Raw genomic sequence first — 24,046 nt, 5'->3', positions numbered from 1 at the left:
CTTCTCATTGCGGTGGCTTCTCTCGTTGCAGAGCACGGACTCTAGGCGCACGGGCTCAGTAGTTGTGGTGCATGGGCTTAGTTGTTCTGTGGCATGTGGGATCTTTCTGGACCAGGGCTCGAACCCACGTCCCCTGCATTGGCAGGCGGATTCTTATCCACTGCGCCACCAGGGAAGTCCGATCCACATATTCTTCATCCAGTGGATGTTTAGGTTGCTTCCATCTCTGAGCTATTGTGGCTAATGCTGCAAGAATGGTGCTTCTTATTAGAAACTAGTTAGTATCAGAGACTAGTTCTCTCCTTTCTTTCATTACCCTTTGGTGGGCAGTTTCATGGTTTGTTTGTTTTTTTCTTTTGCTGTGTGTAAATAATTGTTAGGTTAAACATCTTAGGTGGAAACAAGGTGGATGAATCTGGGAGTTTTATAGATACTGCATATCAATTAGAGGGAAAGGGAAAAGGTGCCCCAGGACATTTACAGAGTACAGATTCTCTTTAGACGGCCCATTTGCATAGATAAGAGGAGCTGCAGGGCTGTCACATTGTTGAATCCTAGAGCCACTAAAATTCTAGACTCCAGATGTTTACTTCCAGGAAAGGTGCAGAACCATTGTCCAGTTCTGACTGAAGCCATCCACCCATGAATCCTAAATCTTGACCCCAAGGATCAAAGGCCTCGAGCAGCAGTAAGGAAGAAAGACCACCTAACACAAATGTGTGGTTCTCTCATTGAGAAGTAACTTATCAGGCAAAACCCTAGCTGATAGTAACTATGAGCAGCTGTGCCTTGGTATTCCTTCCTCCAGTGGTTTCCTTAGGAGACACAGAAAATAAGAATAACATCAATGTCATCATTATAAAAGAAAATCTTTACCCAAATATGGATGTTGCACACTTTGAATCAAAAGCATTTGTTACGCATTTATAGGCATAGATGGTATCAGAGAAGCATGGACTGAATCAGCTTCCCAAGGAGCTTCCGAGTAGCTGGAGTGAGAAGGCAAACACTCATGAACATGGTGACATAGGCTGGGAAAAGCAGAGAACACTACTGGGGGGAGGGGAGGATGTGGTCTGCACGGGACTTAGAAGAATGACAGCATTTAAATAAGTGGACAGGATTCAGAAAGGCATTTTTTTTCTTTTGTTTTGATTTAGCCAATATGTACTGAGTGCCAACTCGGTAGGTGCCAGGCTCCATGCTTGAAGCTGAGGATAATGACAAAAAGACATAGTCACTGCCTTCCAGGAGGTTTTCAAAACTATTTCATCAGGGGAGCAGATTTTTCTAATGAGGCCCACACTGCCCTGGCCTCACCCTCTGAAGGGGCCCCGAGGCACCTCCAGGACACCCCGTCCCCATGAAGCACAGCTAGATGAGCAGGGGTTGGAGATACAGGGCTGACAGTCTGGCTGTGGCAGCAGAAGGGGAGTTGGGCTCTGACGCTGTACCCTGGAGCTGGCCACCAGTCAGGTACCTTGCGTCCACAGTGAGGCCATCCTCCAGAACCTTGCTCTCCCATCTCACCCACCTGGCTACTGCCATGCATTTTCTGCTCAGCCCCTGACCCTTGGCCCCGTGGGACTGGTATTTGGTCTCCCACTGTGGGACTCCTTCAGACTCTAGCTCTTTAGTTGATTTAGGACAGAAGACAAGGAAGAAGTGCTAGTGTGGTTTCCAAGAGGAAACGCTCAGCATTAAGCAGGCTCTTCAAACCTGAGACGGTGAACTAGGGAGTCACCCACATGGAGGTGGGGTGGGGTAGGAGATGCATTGGGATCCTGTGCAAATAGCAGAATCTGGTTTGAATAACATTGCTAGCCTTCCCAGCTGGGTGACCCTGAGCAAATCATTTCTGAGAGGCTGCTTTCCTTCATTTGCAAATCTGGCAAAACAATACCAAGTCACAGGATTATTGCTAAGTTTCAATGAAATACTGAAAATGAAGCCCAGGGTGGGGCACATGATAAAAGCCCGACTGAAAGGGGCTTAAGCGAGGGAGAGGAGTGGGGAGCTTCACAAGAGCCCTTGGAGTGTGGAGAGGGAAGAACAGAAGGCCAACAGCTGAGCCAGAGTGTGCCCTTAACTCTGTAGAGCCAATCTCCCCGGTCACTCAAGGAGAAATGGAATGGAATGGGGGAGGGGGCTGGGCGGCCAGACTGTCACTCGGGGATGATGGATGAGCGAGCGTATTCCATGGCTTGTAATTAGTGCCGACTGGCTCTGAGATTCTTCCCTTGGGGGAGTGTTCCCTGCTCCTCCTGCTTGGGAGGCCCTCCTCAGGGCTCGGGGCTGGGGCTGGGTGTAAACTTTGCCCTGAAACTCTGGCACAGACTTCCAGCGGCTGGTGTGCGTGTGCTTTTCTACATGGGTGTGAATGCAAGTATATGTGTATATTTGTGACTCTGGTATCAGTGTATGCATGCATGTGCACATATGTATGTTTGTGTGTACTTACACATACCCATATGAGTGTGCATGTGTGCTAAGTTGCTAGTCAAGACATGGTTAAATATGCAATGAGAGGAATACATAAAATGCTAGATTTTTGTTGGGGTCACTTGAAGGGGACTTTCAATTTGAAGAAGTCACTTGACTGGTAGGCAGCCCATGTCCTGAGGGAGGAAATAACAGATATGACCATGCCCCTTCCTGAGGTCCCTGGTAGCCAAAGCAGGTCAGGATGGAAGAGGTGTCCTAATTTGCTTAAGGGTTTTTCTGGGGTAAGCGGAATTCACATTTCCCCAACATTTCTTCTTAAGAGTCCAGATTGTGGAGAGATTTGGGGAATGAGTGAGTATAATTTCAACCAAGGCTTAGGACAGAGGATAACAGTAAGGTCTCTAAAGTAAAATTTCCTTGAGAAAAATGGAATCTAGGTTGCTAAGCACTAGGGTCTACTCCCAACTCCACTATTCATCAGCTATGAGACCTTGAAGGAGTAGATTAATTGCTCTCTAAGGCTTCATTGTCCATTGACAAAAAGGGGATAATACTGGCATGGTGCTATCATATATTATGTAAATTTGAATTATGCAGATTTGAAAAACTGCAAATCCCTCTAAATTAAAAAAAAAAGTCATCAAGTTTGCATGATTTCAAAATTGGTGTGTCAAGTGGTTTGTAGGCTGTTTACAACTATTACCCCATGATAGCATCACTTGGGCTGGCGAAAGTGAATAACCACCATCAGTATTTCTATCGTGAATCAAACTGTTTACGTGCGTCATAACTTCTGATAGTGACCTTAATGACTAATGTGCTATTATTCAACATTATCATTTAAAATATTTTCTGTATCCTAGAATGATGTTATCTTAGAGTTCATTAAGTGGTGGCATGAGTGCCAAAAAACACTCTCCAAAATTAATAACTTTGTAATGGAATTTAGATATGATAAAACATTATGAAAAAGCCCAAGTAACTGTCATAACATGCCAAGAAGTTAGTTTAGGAGTGCCTACTCTGTGAAACGTGAGACTTTTGGGGTTTAGTAAATAAAAAATAGCACAAAGGCAAAAATATTCTACAGTAGTTGAAGATTCCTTTCCCTACTTTTTACAATTACTCTTCTGGGAAATATAGTGTCAAATTATGTGAGTCTTGAATTATCCAGCATCTTTGGTAACATATCTTTTTCATAAGGTGTGATCTCCTCTTAAATGAAATTATGAAACCCATGAAAATTTCTCAGCTTGGTAAATGCGTATGCATATTAGGTAGTTTTTACAGTTATTCTTAATCCCAGCCCTAAGGGTTTTTAGGGACCAGGTGGATTCTGACACAGCATGTGGCTCAGGTCAGGAAGTCTTCTGGAATCCAGGTAGAACCTAAAGCTATTGAACTTTTGAAAACAGTGGCTGAATGAGTGTAAACTGTTAACTCTGGAATCAAAGTTTAAATCTCTGCAGCAGCTGTTTAAGAATCTGGAACAGGGGCTTCCCTGGTGGCGCAGTGGTTGAGAGTCTGCCTGCCAATGCGGGGGACACGGGTTCGAGCCCTGGTCTGGGAGGATCCCACGTGCCGCGGAGCAACTGGGCCCGTGAGCCACAACTACTGAGCCTGCGCATCTGGAGCCTGTGCTCCGCAACAAGAGAGGCCGCGACAGTGAGAGGCCCGCGCACCGCGATGAAGAGTGGTCCCTGCTCGCCGCAACTAGAGAAAGCCCTAGCACGGAAACGAAGACCCAACACAGAAAGGAAGGAAGGAAGGAAGGAAGGAAGGAAGGAAGGAAGGAAGGAAGGAAGGAAGGAAGGAAGGAAGGAAGGAAGGAAGGAAGGAAGGAAGGAAGGAAGGAAGAAAGAAGAAAGAAAGAAAGAATCTGGAACAGATTATGTGTCCAAGAGGCTACACAGGACAAAGTTTCAACAGTGACACCATGTGGCAGCAAGGACTAACTGCAATGCAACCCTAATCACACTTCAAGATTCTTTCTCTGAACACCCTCAACTAAATCCACCAGTAGAGGATTGTGTCATTGGGGATGGGAAGCAGATGACTGGAACTTTGCCTATCCCAGAGTGGGACTGCAGGGCAGGACGAGGAGGTGGGCGTCTTAGATGTGTGTGTTTATGAGTGTATGGCCCTCTGTCTTCCTCATAAGTGACACCTGTGGGTGGAGGAGCTGGAGGAGCTGGGGGTTGTTAAGTATGCCAGTCACAGAGATAGCAGAAAAGGAAGGGTAAAATTACATGCAGGCAACATGACATTTCATGTAATAAGTTGTTTCTAATATTATAATGATACAGACAAAAAGTTCTTGATTCTTTAAGGAAAATCTCAGAGTAGCAAGCTGTTGGGGAGAGTTGCTGACTTTCTCTACATATACATAAGACCACTATGGTAGATTAGAAAAATGGCCACAGTTATTCATGCTACCTTATAGGCATGCCTTTTGCAAAATGACTCTGCAGGTCTTTTCTTTAAAAGTGGACACGTTTCTGGAATTCCCTGGCGGTCCAGTGGTTAGGACTCTGTGCTTTCACTGCTGAGGGCCTGGGTTCAATCCCTGGTCAGGGAACTAAAATCCTGCAAGCTGCACAGTACAGCCAAAAAAAAAAAAAAAAAGTGGACACATTTCCCTGACGCTTTGAATCTAAGCTGGCCTGATGATTTGTTTTGGTCAATAGAATGAGGCAGAAGTGATGTTATATTACTTCCTAGCTTCAGACTCAAGAGGCCTTGTGTCTTTCTGCCCACTTTCTTAGACCCCTGCAACCTCCATTTGAATAAGACCAGACTAGCCTCCTGGAAAATGAGAGACCAAATGGAGCAGAGCCGGTGAGCTGATTCATTTCAGCCAAGGTCCCAGCCATATGGAAGAGCCTGTACAAACCCAAAGCCAAACCTCATCAGACCTTCCAGCTAACCCCCCCAGCTGACTGCAGCAGACACGTAATCAAGGCCACCCTAAACCTGCCAGGCCCTCACAGACTCAGTGACTCATGAGCTAAATAAATGTTTATCGTTTTAAACAAACTAACCCCCTAAAAGGGACACGTGCCCTCTTACAAGAGAAGCCTCAGAACAGAAAATATTTAAATTCCCTTCACTCTCAGACCTTCTACTCTTTCCAGATGTAAACGAATCTCCTCTTTCCTCCTACCTGGATGTGGTGATTCATTCATTCAATCATTCATTCACTCAATAGATTTTTTTTTTTTTTTTTTAACGTAAGGCACTTTGATAGGCGTGGTGGGGCACATGGTGCAGGGCATAAAAAACACAGATCTGATGTATTATTATCATTTTTAATTTTATTTATTTTTGGCTGCATTGGGTCTTCGTTGCTGCATGCGGGCTTTCTCTAGTTGTGGCGAGCGGGGGCTACTCTTGGTTGCGGTGCGCGGGCTTCTCATCGCGGTGGCTTCTGTTGTTGCAGAGCATGGGCTCTAGGCGCGGGCTCAGTAGTTGCGGAATGCAGGCTCTAGGGCGCGTGGGCTTCAGTAGTTGTGGCGCACGGGCTTAGTTGCTCCATGGCATGTGGGATCTTCCCGGACCAGGGATCAAACCAGTGTCTTGTGCATTGGCAGGCGATTCTTTTTTTTCTTTTTTTTTAAAATTTATTTATTTTACTTATTTATTTTTGGCCGCATTGTGTCTTCGTTGCTGCACGCGGGCTTTCTCTAGTTACAGCGAGCAGGGGCTACTCTTTGTTGTGGTGCGTGGGCTTCTCATTGCAGTGGCTTCTCTTGTTGGGGAGCACGGGCTCTAGGCACGTGGGCTTCAGTAGTTGTGGCATGCGGGCTTAGTAGTTGTGGCTCACGGGCTCTAGAGCGCAGGCTCAGTAGTTGTGGCGCATGGGCTTAGTTGCTCCGCGGCATATGGGATCTTCCAGGACCAGGGCTCAAACCCGTGTCTCCTGTGTTGGCAGGCGGATTCTTAACCACTGCACCACCAGGGAAGTCCCAGATCTGATTTATAGTCTAGTTTGAGTAGAAAGGAAATAAACCTGGCCCAATAAGCCACCTCGTACATTCGAATTCAGACAATGTGGGATCAATTTATAGATGCGTGATATCGGATAGTTACTTAATCTTTCTGAGTTTCCGCTTCCTTATCTCACAAACAGGAATAATACCTGGCTCTCAGCATGGTCGGGAGGGTTAAAAAATTTTTAAAGCTCTATGCCCATGGGTCAGGATCACATTCTCCTTCAAATTTGGGGTTGGCACTGAGCACCATCTTTATCACATCAGGATCTCCCCCAAGGAGGGGGGAATCTTCCTAAATTTGAGAGGTGACTGCTTTCAACAGTTCCTCACATAGGGCTCAGTGTAAGTCCAGCCCCCCAGACAGGAATTTGGCATCTCTCCAGCAGCCTGAGAAACTGACTGAGAAGGGAAGGACATACAGAGATCACTCTGCAAATCAAGCCTGATGTGAGCGGTCTCTCCGTGTCCACCAAACTACAAATCAAGTTTGGGTGATTCTTATTTGGCTCTCAGCCTTGGCTGGGAGACTGAGCTGCAGGGAAGGCCTCTGGCTGGGGACCTGCCATTCTAAGGTTTTGCCCCAGAAACAGTCCACACGGGGAGCCAGGTCCTGAAGCACAGTCTGAAGATCGGGAAGCAAGCAGGAGTAGACGAACGACAGGGCAGGGGATAAGCCATGAGCCTCCTCCATGTCTTCTTTCTTCCCCTCTCAGAAACCCCTGACCTCAACCAGAACATGCACAAACTAGAAAGAGCACACAGGAAGCTTGGGTCTTGACTTCCCTGGCTGTCCAGTGGTTAAGACTCTGCGCTTCCAACGCAGGGGCACAGGTTCGATCCCCGGTCGGGGAAGTAAGATCCCACATGCTGTGCGGCATGGCCAAAAAAAAAAAAATAAAGGGAAGCTTGGGTCACCACTGATCCTGCACTTCAGCCCTGATCTTGGCACCCCTCCCAGGCCATAGAGAAGGAAACCAGCCCAAAGGGCAGAGAGCTGCAAGTGTGGCTGCAGTATCCAGCTAGGTCAGTTACTGCACTGCCCTCCCATGCCTGCTTCTCCTTATCACCAGGGTACGTGAGAGGGGTACAGAGAAGCCAGATTCTATAGAAGTCCCTATGGTGAGAGCTGCAGTGATGTAAGCATATATCCTAATGGCTCTGATGGCCTTAAGGAAGACACTCCCCGCATAGAAACATTTCAGGCAGGGCGACTTTGACCTAAATTGAGACACTATTAGAAAATTAAATCAGATACCTGATAAATGTCTGTGGACTGACGGCTGAATCCCCATGTGTCGTCCTGGGAAAGTAGTCATACCTCTGGGCTGTTTGTGCTTGGGAACCTGAATGTCTGAGTGTGTGAGAGAGCTGGGAGGTGAGGGGGCAAGCGGGGGGTAAGGGGCAGGGGGCAAGGACAACCAGACCTGCAGCTGAAGGGCTAAAGCCAGAAATCAGTCAGCATGTTTGGGTTGACAACATTGTAACAAGGAGAGAGGAAGGATGGGAGAGGAGAGAGACACAGTGGCCGGGGCGGTGGGGGGGGGGGGGAGGGAAACGGAGGCAAAGAAAGGAATAGAGACAGGAGATTGAGACAAAAGGACAGTATGAGAAGGAAGAAGACAGGAAAGAGGGAAATAGAAGGGCTAAGAGCTGGAGCATCAGTGAGTCTCGGAGTAGAAGCTGGAAATGAGGAAAGCTTTTCTTTTTTTTTAGCCACGCTGCGTGGCATGTGGGATCTTAGTTCCCTGACCAGGGATCGAACCCACAGCCCCCGCAGTGGAAGCACGGAGTCTTAACCACTGGACCACCGGGGAAGTCCCCCAGGAAAACTTATTAAGAAATATCTTCAGAGACTAAAAAAAATGCTCTGTGTTAAAAATCTATCCTCCTGTCTCCCCCATCAAGCTATAGGTTTTGCTTTTTATCTTTTTAAATTTATTTATTTTGCCTGTTGTCAGGTCTTAGTTGCAGCACACGGGATCTTCGTTGCGGCATGTGGGTTCTTTAGTTGCAGCAGGCGGGCTCTTACTTAGTTGCAGCATGTGGGCTCTTAGTTGCAGCATGCATGTGGGATCTAGTTCCCCGACCAGGGATCAAACCTGGGCCCCCTGCATTGGGAGCATGGAGTCTTACCCACTGGACCACCAAGGAAGTGCCAAGCGATAGGTTTTAAAGGCAGGCATTAGGTTTAAGTCATCTTTATATCCTCTGTGCTTAGCATAATGCCAGACACATGCTAGGTACTCAGTCAGTTGGTTGAACAAATAAAATATGAAGAAAAGGCAGGACTTGAAGACAGAAGGGCAGAGACATAGAAGAGAGTGGGTATGAGCTTAGACTTCAGAGTCATAAGGATGTACTTTCAAATCCCAGTTCTGCCATCTAACTGCAGGACTTTGAGCAAGACAGCCTTTCCGAGTTTAGAGTTTACCATATAAAGTTGTTGTGAGGATTAAATGTCTGCAAAGCTCTTAGCAGACAGCCTGTGTTTAAGTTCCCAACAATGTTAGCTACTGTTATTACTGTTGTCACAGTTGTTGCAAACAAATAAGCAAGATAGGGGCTGTGATAAATGGATTGTGTGAAAAGCCCCCAGTTAATGACTCTGCCCTGCCACTTTGCAGTGCCTTTCCACTCTAACTCTGGGTCTGGCCATGTGGCTTGCTTTGGCTGATGGGACAATGGTAAATGTGATGCAAGCAGAGGTGCAGGGTGTGAGAAAGACTGCCTATCTTTGACTCCTCACTTGGAACTCTGCCACTGCAGGCTAGCACTGCTGGAAGGATGCCGGAGGCATGCAGAGGACAGCCAAGGTGTTCCAGCTGAGGCCATCGTAGATCAGTCATCCCCAACCAACCCACCAACTATTACAGATGTATGAGCGAGCCCAGGGAAGGTCAGCCAGGTCCATCCCAGATCAGCAAGACCACTCAGCCCTAACCCCCAGACTTATGTGAAATAATAAATGGTTGCTATTTTAAGCCACTAAGTTTGGAGTGACTTGTTACAGCAATAGCTAGCCGATATAGGGGCCTCGGAAGCCCTAGTCCTCTAAAATTGAAAGGCAAATGAGAGAGGAAGTCATGGACTGCCAGGTTTTATTTGTAGAGTCTGCTATATCTGTACCAGAGAAAGCTGCGAAAAGTGCTTTGGAGAGTCACAGGGAAGGGATGATAGAAGCAGGTCCCCCCACCAGAGCCCACGGGAGCCCTTCAGGTGGAGGGCAGACCTGAGATGGGAGGCAGCTGGGGACAAGTCCAGGCAGGCAGCAGCAGGGCTGCAACTAGAAGAGCTGAGGCCAGAGGGGTCGGGCTTGCCCTGGTTGGCCTCCTGCATGTCTCAGGTGCTGGGGTCATATATCCGCCCCATGAAGACCGGGAACTTGTGCTGCTGGTCCCAGAGCACAAAGAGGAAGGGCTGCTGCACTTCAAAGACCAGCAAACTGCGGGCCACAGAGACAGCCGAGGCTGCAGCCGCCTCCACCCCGCTCTCCGTCAGCTCCAGTATGGACTGGTGCTGCATCGCAGAAAGCTGCAGATCCGGGTCCTCTGTCAGCCCGCACAGGTTGATGTCGTAGGTAAAGTCAAAGAATTCTAGGGCATAACCAGAGAAAAACAATGAGTCAGAGACCAGCACGATTGTACAACACGGGGAATATAGCCAATGTTTCGTAGTGACTGTAAATGGAAAGTAACCTTTAAAAATTGTATAAAAGGGACTTCCTTGGTGGCGCAGTGGTTAAGAATCCACCTGCCAATGCAGGGGACATGGGTTTGAGCCCTGGTCCGGGAAGATCCCACATGCTGCAGAGCAACTAAGCCCGTGCGCCACAACTACTGAGACCACACGCCACAACTACTGAAGCCCACGCACGCTAGGGCCCACGTGCCGCAACTACTGAGTCCGCGCGTCTAGAGCCCATGCTCCGCAACAAGAGGAGCCACTGCAATGAGAAGCCCGCACACCGCAATGAAGAGTAGCCCCCCACTCGCTGCAACCAAAGAAAGCCTGTGTGCAGCAACGAAGACGCAACGCAGCCAAAAAATAAAAAATAAAATTGTATAAAAATTTTAAAAGTTAAATTAAAAAATAATAATTTAAAATATTTTTTTAAATACTGCAATTAAAAAAAAAAAAAACAGCACAAAACCCTCAGCTGTTGGAGACGTTTGTCCTGAATTTTCTGGGTTTGTCCCAAGTTCCAATACCCTCTTTCTCCTCCTCCTCCTTGTCTATCAAATTATAATCACATTATAATGTGCCTTCCGGTCCAGTTCATGGGATCCTCTAACAGTGGGCCCATCTTCACTCCAACCACCACTTTCTCTCAAGTGGTGAGAAGCCTTGCCCCCAACCCCCCAAAACCCTGAAAAGTGATGCCATTGCTTCCTTATCAACAAGGACCTTGGAAGTGAGGTAATGTATCGGAAAGAGGACATATGTTCTCAAATGAGGTCACATACAAGGGTGTGATGTCATATACTAGGAAACAAGATCATCTATTAGGAAGTCAAGTTCTATAACAGAAAATGAAGTGATATATTTGGACATGACATCAAAGATCAGGAAGTGAGGTCTAAGGTTAGGAAACGGAGTTATCTGTTGACCTCCCTAAACTCAGAAGCCTCCAGACCCTTTTAGTAGAGAGCTTCTTGCATATGCCGTGGGGTGGCTGAGTTTTATGACATGTCTCTGAGGGAGAAGCATCCACTCCCACCTCGGTGACCTGTTCCCAGTGTCTATGTCACAAGGGACCGCAGTGGAAACAGTTGGGAGGGCTGTAGGCCTATATTGGGGTTCCGGCTCACTTCTAACCAGCTTAAGGGACCTTGAGTAAGTCATGCAAACTTTCTGAATCTCAGCTTCCTCCACGATCCAGTGGGATAATCAGAGGACTGAGGGGCAACCTGAGATTACGGATGAGAGGGTTAACGGAATTTCAAGGCCCGCCCTCCACCCCCAGCCCACCATCACAACCTCTTCTCCTCTGATGGCCTAGGATCAGTCCTGCCAGCGCTTACCCAGCATGTCCTGGTTGCCCTTTACTTTGATGCGAGGCATCATCAGGTGAGTAGGATGGAACTTGGCCGACTCCAGCTTCCTCATGACGGCCTTGAAGACAGGGGGGCTAAGAGCCTGCTCCAAGTCTTCGAGACGGTGTTTCAAGGTCTGGGGCACCAGGATCACAAAGCTCAGGTTGTGGGACAGCTGCAGACGGGCCACCTGGAGAGTAAGACATGCACATTGTCAGTCTTCCTACCCCAGCTCTCTCCCGGCTCCTACCCTCTGTGTCCCGAGGCTGGTCTTCAGTCCGCCGCTACAGTCTGTACTATTTCAACAAGCAGCAGCCAGAGCTAGGCTCCCAGGCTTTGCCATGAGATGAGGATGCCAGCTGGGTGAACAGTGCTGGTCTAACCCTGTGCTGGTGAGAGGCAGAGGAATGAGAACAAGTTCTGATCACACAGGCTGAGGATCACGTCCTGACTCTACTGCTGATTAACTGTGCACTACAGGCAAGCAATCTGATCTCTCTGAGCCCAGTTCCTTTCAAGCATGTTGTGCAGAAAGTATATAACGTACATAATGCACCACCACAGTCATCAGGTTCGTCCTTTTAAAGACTTCTGATGGCTTTTCACTGCCTACGAGATTAAGTATAAACTCTTGGTCTGGCATTCAAGACTGTGTACAAGCTGATCCTAGCCTACCTTTTCAGCTAGGTTGTCACTAGAAGGACTTACAACTGGTGGCCAGATAAAAGTATGAGAGAAATGCAGGACCCACAAGTCCAATACAGGGGTGTTCTCAACTCAGGGCAAATTTGCCCCCAGTGGACATCTGGCAATGTTTGGAGCTGGCAGAAACAGGAGCTCACAGTGCTACTGGCATCTAGTGGGTAGAAGCCAGGGACGCTGCTAAATCCTACAGTGTCAGGGACAGCATCTTATAACGAAGAATCGTCGAACCCAAAATGTCAATAGTGCCAGGACTGAGAAACTAATAGGAGATAAGAGACTATTACTGACATGGCATTATGGTTGAGGTTGAGAGATGGACAAGAATAATCTAGAATGCAGAATTCAATTGGGCAATGAAGAAATTAACTGAAAACAATCAATTGTTGGACTTGAAAAAATGGTCCAGAAGAAGCAGGTTGTACACTGATTTATCATCTGAAGAGCATGGACATGGGGATCCCTGTTGACAGAGGCTCTAGATAGGGTACACCCATCTGGCAGTACACACCCTTCATGTCCCGTGTACAGACCTTGCCTCTGTGACCAAAAAATTACCACACTGTGGTCTTGAATTTTCAAGCCAACAACCTGAGCATACCTGAGTTGGTAAACCTAACCCCCTTCATTGGGTAAGTACTCTTTAAATCCCAGGAAAATTTAGAATGAAGTATGGGAATAACAAAACAAGCCAACTCTGTAGTATTAACACCAGGTGATAAGTTCAGAGCAATCTGTGTTTGTTATTTAAAATAGCGTTTATAATTTTTAAGAGAATCAGACATGCTAGTTCTAGGCTTTTGAACAAAAAGGTGTGGGATAATTTCATCTGGTTTGAGAATGATGTTGAGATGTTGACTGAAAGTTGATTTACTCTTCAGATTGAATTTTCAATTCACAAGTGGGCTTTAGTGCTAGCAAGATGTGGCCAAGCAGGGCTGTAATTCTGTTCTGTCAGGTATCTGACATGCTAAAAAAGAAAATCAAGTATATCAAATGTATGAAGTATTTATAAAGTATATACATAAGCTCAAAATGCTTAGGGGAATATTAATTAACCATATTGGTACATGAAACAAATGGTTTAAAGGAGTTTAATCTGTCCAAAATGGCTTAATGAAAGAACAAATGAAAGTTAGTGTTTTATATAAATATATGATTAATAATGTAGCAAATTCAGCTAAAAATTTAAAGGCTTAAGTAAAACTCTGATTTTGAATTTATAACATGAATATATTAAATCAAGTATTTGTTTAAAACCCACGAAACTGTAAAGACTGGGGTTTTTTTGCATAAAATTCCTTCTTTGCCATTAAAAAACCCTCACATTGGGGCTTCCCTGGTGGTGCAGTGGTTGAGAATCTGCCTGCCAATGCAGGGGACACGGGTTCGAGCCCTGGTCTGGGAAGATCCCACATGCTGCGGAGCAACTAGGCCCGTGAGACACAATTACTGAGCCTGCGCGTCTGGAGCCTGTGCTCCGCAACGGGAGAGGCCGCGATAGTGAGAGGCCCGCACACCGCGATGAAGAGTGGCCCCCGCTCGCCGCAACTAGAGAAAGCCCTCGCACAGAGACGAAGACCCAACACGGCCAAAAATAAATTAATTAATTAATTAATTTAAAAACAAAACAAAACAAAACCCTCACGTTGATATTCTCCCCCATATACTCTGAGTTAGAGTGATGCCCTGAATCGGCCATATATATTCACTCTTCTCTGCCTTATGCATGTATTCTGGTTCTGTTAAATAGTTGGGAATGTTCAAAGCCATTGGATAGGGACGGATGGACGGAAGGGTAGAAAAGTGCATGAATGGTTAAGAGTGGTCAAAAGTAACCACCTCTGTGACGTCTTCCTAGCCATTCATACTAAGGGAGTTGCTCCCTTTAGCATCTTCCATTGAATTCATTCATTTATTCAGCAGACATAATGAGCACTTATTATAGGTGGTATTGTTCTAGGCCCTCAGATATAGTAGGAAAAAAAAGAGATAAGGTCTCTGATCCCAAGGAAAGAGACGGTATCTCAGGGAGATAGATAATACTGCAATCAAATAAGCAAGTAAACAACATAATTCAGATAGTGATAAGTATCATGGATATAATAAAACAGGATGATGTTACAGGGTGAGGAGGAGGCTACTTTAAGGAGGGGGAAGGTCTCTCCACCAAGGTGGCCTTTTAGCTGATACCAGATGAGCAGAAGCAACAAGTTATGTGAAAATCTGAGTGAAGAGGGTCCAGGCAGAGGGAAAAGCTGGGGAAAGCTCCCCAGGTGGAAACAAGCCTGGCATGTTCCAGAACAGATCCTATATTTCTCAGCCTGGTACCAAGTCACTGGGTATCTCCCATTGTTTTCTGCCTCATAGTTCTGTGTCTTGCTGCCCTAACAAGGCAGAAGTCATTGGGCACGAGAGAGTTTACCAACTAGAATCTTCTGGGCTCCATGTTCTCTCTTCCCTCCCTCCTCATCCACTGAAATCATACTGTTCAATTTCTGCTAAGGAACTTAAGCCATTTAACACATGCACACACATGCACTTACCACATACATGAACGCATGGATATACCTAGACATGTGTACACATACAGATGCATGCTGTACACAGGTACACACCCAGAGGACTTACTAAGCCAGCAGGGCCTACTGGTGGGTTGACTGGAAAGAGAAACAGAGGCACAGAATAGGAACACGACTCACTTTTTGCATTCAATGCAGTAGAGATGCATGAAGAAATTTTAGAATCCTGCTTTCCAACCTCAAATATATAATGCCTGCCTCGGCCAAGGCTGGAGAGGGGGAGAAGGAGAAAAGATAGGGTGGAAATAGAGTCAGAAGCAGTAGAAATGATGAATTAAGGGTAAGGCTATGCCCCACACCGATGGAGCCACAGCAGGAAAGAAGTCAGGATATGCAAGAGGCTCTGAAACAGGAGTGCGAAGGGCCAAGAACTTACCTTGGCCTTCAAAGTCGGGTCTGTGAAATGGGCCACAGGGTACTTCTTGCTAGTCATCATGGGCACTTTTATCACAGAGGATCCGCTGTAAAAGGCCTTCATATTTGTTCTGCTGTGGTTAAATGTTGTCTTCCACTTGGCTAGAGGGAAGAGTGGGGGAAGGGTTACTCTAATGCGCGTGGGGAGAGGATGAAGTGGAGTTAAAAGGTTCTGTTAGCAAGGGGTGGGGCAGGTACCATGGGATCCAGTCTTGGAACTTGGGGTTGAGTGGGTTTTAAGCCAGGAGGAGAAGGAGGAACTCAGGACGGGAAGACATCCTGGTCCAGGGCCCCCTTACCACTCAGGTAGATAGCGTTGAGGAGGACAAGGCGGGAGTCGCTGGGCAGGCTGTCTAGCAGTTGTCTGATCTTGTGGTTGGTCTTCTTGGCTACCCAGGCGTTGATGAACTCCAAGTTGCCTTTACCGTCATTTGCCAGGGCTTTGGGGCTGTTGCCATACAGGCTCTGAGAGGCATTCGCAAAGGTGTCCCTTATAGCCAGGTCTGGCAGCGGAAGCAGGTTGAGAGAGGGAGGCATGAGATCCTGGAACACTCTCTCCCCTTCCAAGAGCAGGCTTGGAGAGGGAGCTTGTTTCCCATCACTCTTCCTGCTCCAATGAACATAGTATGTCGGAGCAGGGGTCCAGCCCACCCCTCTTACAGATGTGCTCAGTGAGACCCAGAGAAGGCAAATCCTGAGCTAAGAGCAGAACTCATCCTAGGCTTTAACTGCCTCTATTTGCCATGGGACCACGGCTTGGCAAGGTAACTCTTTGAGATCTTAACTTCCATTTGCCTGTATTTTCCCTCTTTTCTTCCCTTAATTCAACAGGGAACAGACTCTGCTTTTCAGCCTCCCTGGAAGGTGTGTGACAAGACTTCCTGGGTTTTGCTCTCCAAAGCCCAGGTCCAATAAAGAAAAAAAGTGTTTGAAAGAGAAATTTTTCCTGGACTAAATAGATAATATTGAATGCAGCTGTATTTTCCACCAACCTAGCAAGACAGAGGATAAATCTGATTTATAGCAAATAAGTAAATGCAACATTTCTTGAATCCCTCTAAGCCATATTTTTCCCATCTCTAAAAAGAGGGTTTTTGGTTTTTTTTTTAGATAATGGTGTGATAGGTGAGTTTTCTTTCTATCTTTCTTTTTTCTTTCCTATATGTTCTCAGTTTTTTGTTTTGTTTTTTTCGTTTTGTTTTTTGTTTTTTCTGGCCATGCCGAGTGGCATGCAGGAACTTAGTTCCCCGACCAGGGATCGAACCCATGCCCCCTGCAGTGGAAGCACAGAGTCCTAACCACTGGACCACCAGGGAATTCCAATATTTTCTCAGTTTTCTACAGTGAATGAGTATTGCTTTTATAGTAAAAAAAATAAAAGACAGGGAAATTTTTTTCCGTATTCAAAGAGGAAAATCACACTAAATCTGTAATTTTTAAGCTCAGCAGAACTGAGGTTTCAAATATAGTCATATCTGAAGCCCACAATACAAAAGGGCTCTGGTTGAGGCTGGTGGGAGTTCAAAGCCCACCTGGCTTCATCTCCCTCTCACAGGAAGTGACACCTCACTTCCCACTCAGCCTCCCTAACTCCCCACTCCCACCAGGACTCCTGCAGCAGCTCTGCAGACCTTAGGGCTCTGGGGAGCAAAATTTGAAAGAACTGCGTTAGGTCATTTTAGAAGCTCATTGCTCTGATTACCTACCTAATAATGTAATATACATAAATGACAACAAAGTCACATAACATGAAAGTACAAAGAATAGGAGTCCCAAGACCCCCTGACCCAGATTAACAAACTTTTCTTTCCAGCCTTGCAGCTTGCAGGATTTTAGTTCCCCAACCAGGGATTGAACCCAGGCCCACAGCAGTGAAAGACCAGAGTCTTAACCACTGGACCACCAGGGAACCTCCAGATTGACAGGCATTTTTTGTCTATTTTATGTCCAAAGCTCTCCAGCCCTCTCTATTACTGAATGCAGAAGGCTATTCTTACTTTAGATGGAGTTGATGAATGCAGATGACTTGCCCAAGGTCTCACCAGGGGACCTATCCAGCTCCCAGGAGCCACCTGATATTTCTGAGGCCCCAACCTGCTCTGCATTCCGTCCCCCTGTTCTAGTTCTAACATTCCCTCTGTCCTCTCTTTCCCCAGTGCTGGGTCTCCATCAAAATCCTGAGGACCCAGCTCAGCACCTGCCATCCTTCCCCGGGGAACTCACCTGGGCTGTGGAAGATTTGAGAGACTGTGGTAAAGCCTTTGGACGTGAAGGCCTTCAGGGCCTGGTGGACACAGGTAAAGTCTTTGGGGTAAGAGAGGAGTCGCTCCAGGCTTTCCTTGGTTTCTCCTCTAGCCCCTACAACAAACAGCAGAGATGAGGGGCAACTGCAGGAGGAGTGGGAAACCACCGTTGGGGACCAGGCTGCAATGGGGGGAATCCCATATCATCAGAGCCAGAAGTGTTTTGGAAGATAATACATGTCAGAAAGAGAAGGGTGGGGGAATTATGAATAATCACAGGATTTTCTAGGGTTTTGAATACTTTCTTCCTCTGTTTTCCTACCTAATTTTAATACCACTCATCATCCAAAGCCTGGTCCAATCGCTGCCTGTTCCACATGACCTATTATTTAGTTGGTTCAGGTTTACAAAGGTTCGCCCTATAGGCAGGGACACTAGATCATGGTTAAGAAGAGACATCAGGAAATCATAAAAGAGGATGCATGTTCAGTGCCCTTTCCATTTTTCATTACTGAATACTTATAGTACACATCTTCTGTGCAGTAATAGATAAAATGTATCGAGCACTTACTTCATTCCAGGCATCATAAGTGCTTCTCCCATATTATCTCATTGAATCTTCACCATAACCCTTTTACGTAAGGACAGTTCCTATCCCCGTCACACAGATGAGGAAACTGAGGTTTAAGAGAGTAAGTAATCTACTCATTTTAAGATCACAGAGTTAATAAGTGGAGGATGGAGAAAAGATTCAAGCCGTATCTTTTGGGCAATAAAAAAATTAACTGAAACCAATCAGTTGAAATGTGCCTCCCAGGGGACATTTGGCCACATGTGGAGACATTTTGGTTGTCATAACTGGGGGGTGGGGTGCTACTGGCATCCAGTGGGTACAGGCTAGGGATGTTAGGATTCTGGGACTACAGAAGAAAGGTTCTTATGTGCTCACTGTATTGTCTCTAGTAGCCTTCCTGGAATTCCCCCTTGGAGTGACAGCTGTTTCCACTGCTGGAGCACTTTGTTGGTGCCATTCCTAGGGTAATTACCCCAGGGGACTTGATTGTGGTCTCTCAGGAAAGCAGAGGAATTAACATTTTTTGACCTCTTACCACATCAGGCACTGGGCTATCTGCTTAATTTTTTTTAGGTCACTACAACCATTTCCATTTTACACAGAAGGACTCAGGCTCAGAGGAGTTAAGTGATCTGCCCAAGGTCACACAGCTAAGAAGCAGCATTATCATGATTCTACTCTACATCTCTCTCTTATCATTGATCTTCCTTATGGCCTTACCTTGAACCATGGTTGGTGGCTGGGACCTTATTTTATATGTTCTTGTATAGTCCATAGGATTTTATAAGCAATAGTGTCTATTACATCATTGTTAAATGAAAGAATAAATGAAAGTTCCAGAATAAAAAGATTCCCCTCCCTCACCCCCAGTGTAGCCCATTTTTACAGCTTCCCTCCAGAGGCATAGATAGCTGTGTATGTATCTGGATACGCACCCCCCTCATGGGAACATCTAACACATAACCTGGAGAGAACTCAGTCAGGTTCTTACCGAGCAGGACTTGAGTGAGGAGACTGGCGATGCTGAACGGGGAAAAGACAATGTTGGTCTCCTCCTTCTTTATTACTGAGAAAGTGTGGTAGAGATTCAGGGAGAAATCTGTCAAAGCCTCCCCCAGCACGGCCTCTGCTGAATGACTCTCCAAGTCAGAGCAGGAAGTGACAGACGCTGGGCAGAAGGGCTTAGCAGTGGCCTGGGTAGTTGGCTGGATGGGTTGAGTGGTGGACTGGTTGAAGGGCTGGATGGTATTGACTGTTACGATGGTCAAGTTGGTTTTCAGCAGGGTGGAAGAGCCCTCCGTGTCTTGAATGGATACATTGTTGGGAATATCTCCTTTTGGGATATCTCCTTCACTTTCCCCTCCTTGTAAGCTCTCTGGATCCACCGGGCTGACACCAATCAGATTTGAGGAGGCTCTATCCTGTGGTTCAAGAGACTTTCTTTCTTTCTTTTATTATGAGGTACAGTCCCCTTCAAACACTCAAAGCAGGAAGAGAAGGTGGGCTACCAGAGAATTATTCCCGGGAAAGCCTGGTGGCAGAGGGGCCTGCCCTGGGGCCACCACCAGTAATTCCTTCAGAGAAAGCGTGTATTATCCCATTTCACTGATAAAAGAAACTGATGCTGAGACAAATTAAGTAACTAGCCCAGGGTCTCAAGGGAAGCGGAAGGAAAAACTAGGAGTCAAACTTCGGTCTCTGATTCCAGATCCTTGATCACTACCACATCATCTGATACATCTCAAAGGGCACTGCCAGTGTCAACTTCACACACGTACATTGAATGCACACGCCAAAGTTAAGCACCCACCTTTGTCCTGGGCTCATCCCCTTATCCCTGACCTCCCAGACCACGGGGGAGAGCCTAGGTCTCGCCAGCCCAACCTCCATCCCGCAACTCAGCTTTCCTCAACAACCCCTTGCTTTTAATATCGCAAAATGCTGCCCATCTCCTTGCCCTCTTTGATCCTTCTGCTTTATTCTCCACTTCGTAAATCAGGACAGGTAGCCTCGGAGAAGTGACTGGCTCAAGGCCACCGCAGTTGGTACCGTAGCGAGTCAGGATTAGACCCTGCGTGGGTCTGAATCCCCGCTCTTCCCATGCTCTGTACGAACTCCGGCGCTAGGATCACACTTGCTGAGCCCAAGAGGAGCTCTCCTCATTCTCCGGAGCCTGAAGGGTTAATCCTCAGCACCCCCCACCTCCACTCCCCCACCTCCCGAAGGGGTCACTCACCCCAGCCAGCAGCAGCAGCAGGAGGGTCAGCGGGGTCAGCCTGGAGGCCATCTGGGCGGCGACGTCAGCCCAGACCTGCAGAGCCAGCCACCGTCGTCGATGCCAGCTCCGAGCCTCGGGCCTAGGGGGCCTCCCCCCGCCGCCCCACCCCACCCCGGGGCCCGCCCCCATTCCATTCGCGGCCCTAACCCCTCTCTGCGAATTCCGCCCCCTCCCTCCTCCGTGCCGGGGCCACCTTCTCCCTGGCTCCTCCCCCTGTTTTGTTTTCCCCAAACCGCTTCCCTTTCCCGGCACCGGCTGGCCCTTCCTTTCCCCCCAGGCCCGGGTCTCCGTCCATCTGTTCCATCCAGAGGGTCCTGCTTTAGCTAAACAATGAGGCCAGGGGCCCTGGTAGGAGGGGAGGTCCAGAGGGGGCTGGGCACGACAGCCCTGGGGGAGGAGATGGAGGGGAAGGAGGGGGAGGCAAAGGTCTTAAGAGGAAGCGAGCAAACAGAGACTGCAGAGATAAAGGGGTGGGGGGGGCGGGGCACTGGGGAGGAAAAGAAGGAGACGAGGATGAGGAGACCTCCTTCTCCCAACACCCCCCTCCCCAGCACCAAACCTGCTCCAAACTCCTGGTCACTGGGCAGCTTCAGGGCAGACTAAGTGGGTAGTCCCACAGCGTCGGGGCGTGGGGGGGGAGTGCGGGGCGGGGGGGGGGGGGGGGCGGGTGTTCGGTCTTAGCTATTGGCTGGCCCAGGACATTGCCCAGTTACAAATTAAGGCTGATTGATCGCTGGTGTGATTTCCCGTAAATCAGGATGGGACGGATACTGATTCGTAAGCCAGGCCGGGAATTTAGCCCAAAGCCCCTTGGGAGCCGGGGGTGGGGCAGCTTGGGTGCAGCTCTCAGCTGTACACAACCAAGCCTCCTCCTGCATCTTTATGGGTCATGATAGAAACAGCACAGACACAGAATGTGCTCCACAGTTCGCAAGCAACCAGCTTTCCCGGAATTGCTCATCTCAGTGGACCCTCAGAGTAACCCTTTGGAAATAGGCCCGATTGTGCCCATTTGATAGTTAAGAGCCTTACAACACTTAAATGGCTGGCTCACTTGGAGAGCCCTCACTTGAAAATAAGCCTGGACTGGACCTCCTGAGGTCCTAACCTCACCCCCGCTCTCCTCCATGGGTGTTCTGCTTCTCCTCTTGGAAACCCGGAGTTAGTGGTTCTTCCATTCTGTAACAGACAAGGAATCTGAAGCCCCAGTCCGGCGAGCATTCACCTTAAGTAAAAAACACAAAGCTGAGCTATATGTGTTGAGGGTGGGAGAGAGTGGCCTGGGAGCCAACAGCCCTGGCTGTGAGACCTGGCTTGCTGTGTGACCCTAGCAAGTTGCTTTCCCTCTCAGCACCTAGCTCCCCTCTCATGGTTGCCAGATAAAATACAGGAAGCCCAGTTAAATTTGAATTTCAGGTAAACGAAAAAAAGTTTATTTGGAAATGTGCCCCCCGCAATATGGAGGCCTACTTATACTAAACAAAGTAGTTTTTGGTCTTTTATCTGAAATTCAGATTTAACTGGACATTCTGTATCTTATTTGCTAAATCTGGCAACACTACCTCTGCAAAACAAGGTGGTCTCTGACGACCTGATACAGCTCCGATGTTCTATGATCACCTCACTGCTGGGCCTGTCCTGTTTGGCACATTCTGGAAAGTTGGCTGCTAGCGCCAGAACTGCTACTCTAAGGGGTTGACCAAGGACAGAAACGAGAGAGAATATTTGTGTGGCTCCTTGGGGGGGGGGAGGGGTGTCTTTGGAAAAGACTCACAAAGACACCAGCTTTGCAGCTACTTCATTCCCTGCAACCACTGGGGAACCTCCAAAGTCATGGGGAAGTTCCTTCACATCAGTGCCATGGTTGAAACAGCTGCGCACACAATGCCGCTTCTCCATCCCCAGGGCCCAAGTTGGGGCCTTCGAACTTGTGGGTCAGCCAAACAAAATGAAGATGATGGCAATCAACCTCATTCATCCTTTCATTAATTCTCATGACACCAGTGAAGTGGGTGCTAATATTAATCCCACCTGAAATCAAATTTTTAAAATATGAGACTCAGCAGAAATTATTTGATTCATCCAACATCACACAACTAGTAAGTGACAGAGCCAGGATGTGGACCATGTCTCTCTGAGCCCGAAATCCTGTATTAACCCCTATGAATTACTGGCACGTGCCAGGAGCTAGCCTAAAGCCAGCAGCAGAGTGAACACCCTGTGTCCAGCTGCAAGACTGTGGTGCTCTGTGGGCCAGAGTCTCAGGGTGCACGAGCACCAGTGGAGAGGTCTTCCCGATCTCCTTTAGACATCTCAGCTCTCTGGCCGCAGCCATCTCTTCTGGACATTTAGAGGGTGTCTCTGCTTCGTGGATACTGTCCTGCCTGATGAAACTGGAGCGAAGCTGAAGCCCTTCCCCAAAGTGAATGGCCTGAGGTTGACTTAATCAGGGTGTTTGCACAATTTCTCCTTAGTGTGGGCGATCCGATAGTCAATCAGCTTAGGGTTGTGAATTCAGTCCTTGCCCCACCAGTGGGGGCAGGTCCTGGGTTTCTCTGCCATTAGAACCTTCCCTTCCAATGGGTGAGGAGGGATAAGCCCACAGGAAGCTCTTTCTCCGTGTCATATGTGTACATGACTTTTCCCTGCTGCGGGGTTCCTGGTGGTGGATGAGTTCAAATTCTCGCTAAAGCTCTTTCTGTACTCAGAGAGTTTTATCAGCTTTTTCCTCTTGGGTAAGTCCTCAGATACAGAAGGTACAAATTGCTGTGGGTGAACGCTTTCTCAAAATCTGTACACCTGTAGTTTCTCCTCTGAAAAAAATTGCCCCAACTTGGAAATCGGGCAGAAGAATTAGGGTCACCAGATTCTCAGAAGACGGAGAATCATTGGGGTGATTATTTCCTCATTTCTCTCACAGATAGCACACAACTAGTACCACTATAGACTCAGAGAGAGGTTGAATGATTACGTACAAAGAATGTCTTGGGCAATAGGGCTCAATCCGCTCTTCAGAACCCTGGCTGAGGAATACCATTCGAGGAGAATAAAATTTTCTTTGATTTCTTATTTACTATAGATCAGGGCCCAGAATCTGTAACGTCAGATGTTGACCTGCCAAAAAGGAAAAGATGCAAATATTTTTTGTCTGGGAGAGATGAGAGTGAAGTGGAAACACCTCTTCTGTGTTAGCCCTGCCAGGTAGACCAGGTGCACAACTTTACCTAGGATGTGTGTGACATGAGCCAACCATTTCACACAGCAACACACCACCTAGTCGACTCCACACACACACACACACACGCACACACACACACACACATAACATAACATCAAAGATCGGAATGGTCGTTACTAAGGGTGGGTCGGGGATGGGGGTAGGGAATTATTGATCAATATACATAAAGCTTTGGTTAGGAACTTCCCTGGTGGCACAGTGGTTAAGACTCCATGCTCCCAGTGCAGGGGGCCTGGGTTCGATCCCTGGCCAGGGGACTAGATCCCACATGCATGCCGCAACTAAGACCCGGTGCAACCAAATAAATAAATAAATAAATATTTAAAAAAAAAAAAAAAAAAAAGCTTTGGTTAAGTAAGATGAACAAGCTCTAGAGACCTTCTGTACAACATTGTACCTATAGCCCACACCAATGTACACTTAAAATTTAAGAGGATAGACCTCATGTTAAGTGTTATCACAATAAAATAAAATAAAATAACCCTCGATTTTCATCTTCCTGTCAGTCTACTGGTAGGAGGTAGTGGGGAGTGAGAGACAAAGAC

General features: G+C 47.3%; 1 protein-coding gene across 1 annotated transcript; it reads right to left on the bottom strand.

The window, feature by feature from the left end:
• Nucleotides 1-9,518: 9,518 nt before the first annotated feature.
• Nucleotides 9,519-20,904, bottom strand: SERPING1 (serpin family G member 1). Its single transcript, XM_068554894.1, has 8 exons — nt 20,823-20,904; nt 20,222-20,296; nt 18,977-19,406; nt 17,392-17,526; nt 15,468-15,671; nt 15,131-15,270; nt 11,459-11,660; nt 9,519-10,030 (listed from the first exon to the last, which is right to left on the bottom strand). The coding sequence occupies exons 2-8, from the start codon at nt 20,270-20,272 to the stop codon at nt 9,777-9,779; spliced, it is 1,416 nt and encodes a 471-aa protein (XP_068410995.1). The 5' UTR covers nt 20,273-20,296; nt 20,823-20,904; the 3' UTR covers nt 9,519-9,776.
• Nucleotides 20,905-24,046: the final 3,142 nt, after the last annotated feature.

This window comes from Eschrichtius robustus, chromosome 11 (genome assembly GCF_028021215.1).
Source record: "Eschrichtius robustus isolate mEscRob2 chromosome 11, mEscRob2.pri, whole genome shotgun sequence".
Taxonomy (NCBI): domain Eukaryota; kingdom Metazoa; phylum Chordata; class Mammalia; order Artiodactyla; family Eschrichtiidae; genus Eschrichtius; species Eschrichtius robustus.
This window is presented reverse-complemented; position numbering and strand designations above follow the sequence as displayed.

Coding starts and splice junctions, on each gene's coding strand:
- SERPING1 (XM_068554894.1), bottom strand. CDS start 20,272: ATGGCCTCCAGGCTGACCCCGCTGACCCTCCTGCTGCTGCTGCTGGCT. Junction 15,672..17,391: donor TCAAATCTTCCACAGCCCAG/GTGAGTTCCCCG, acceptor TTCCGCTGCCAG/ACCTGGCTATAAGGGACACC. Junction 11,661..15,130: donor ACCCGACTTTGAAGGCCAAG/GTAAGTTCTTGG, acceptor CTTACTCTCCAG/GTGGCCCGTCTGCAGCTGTC.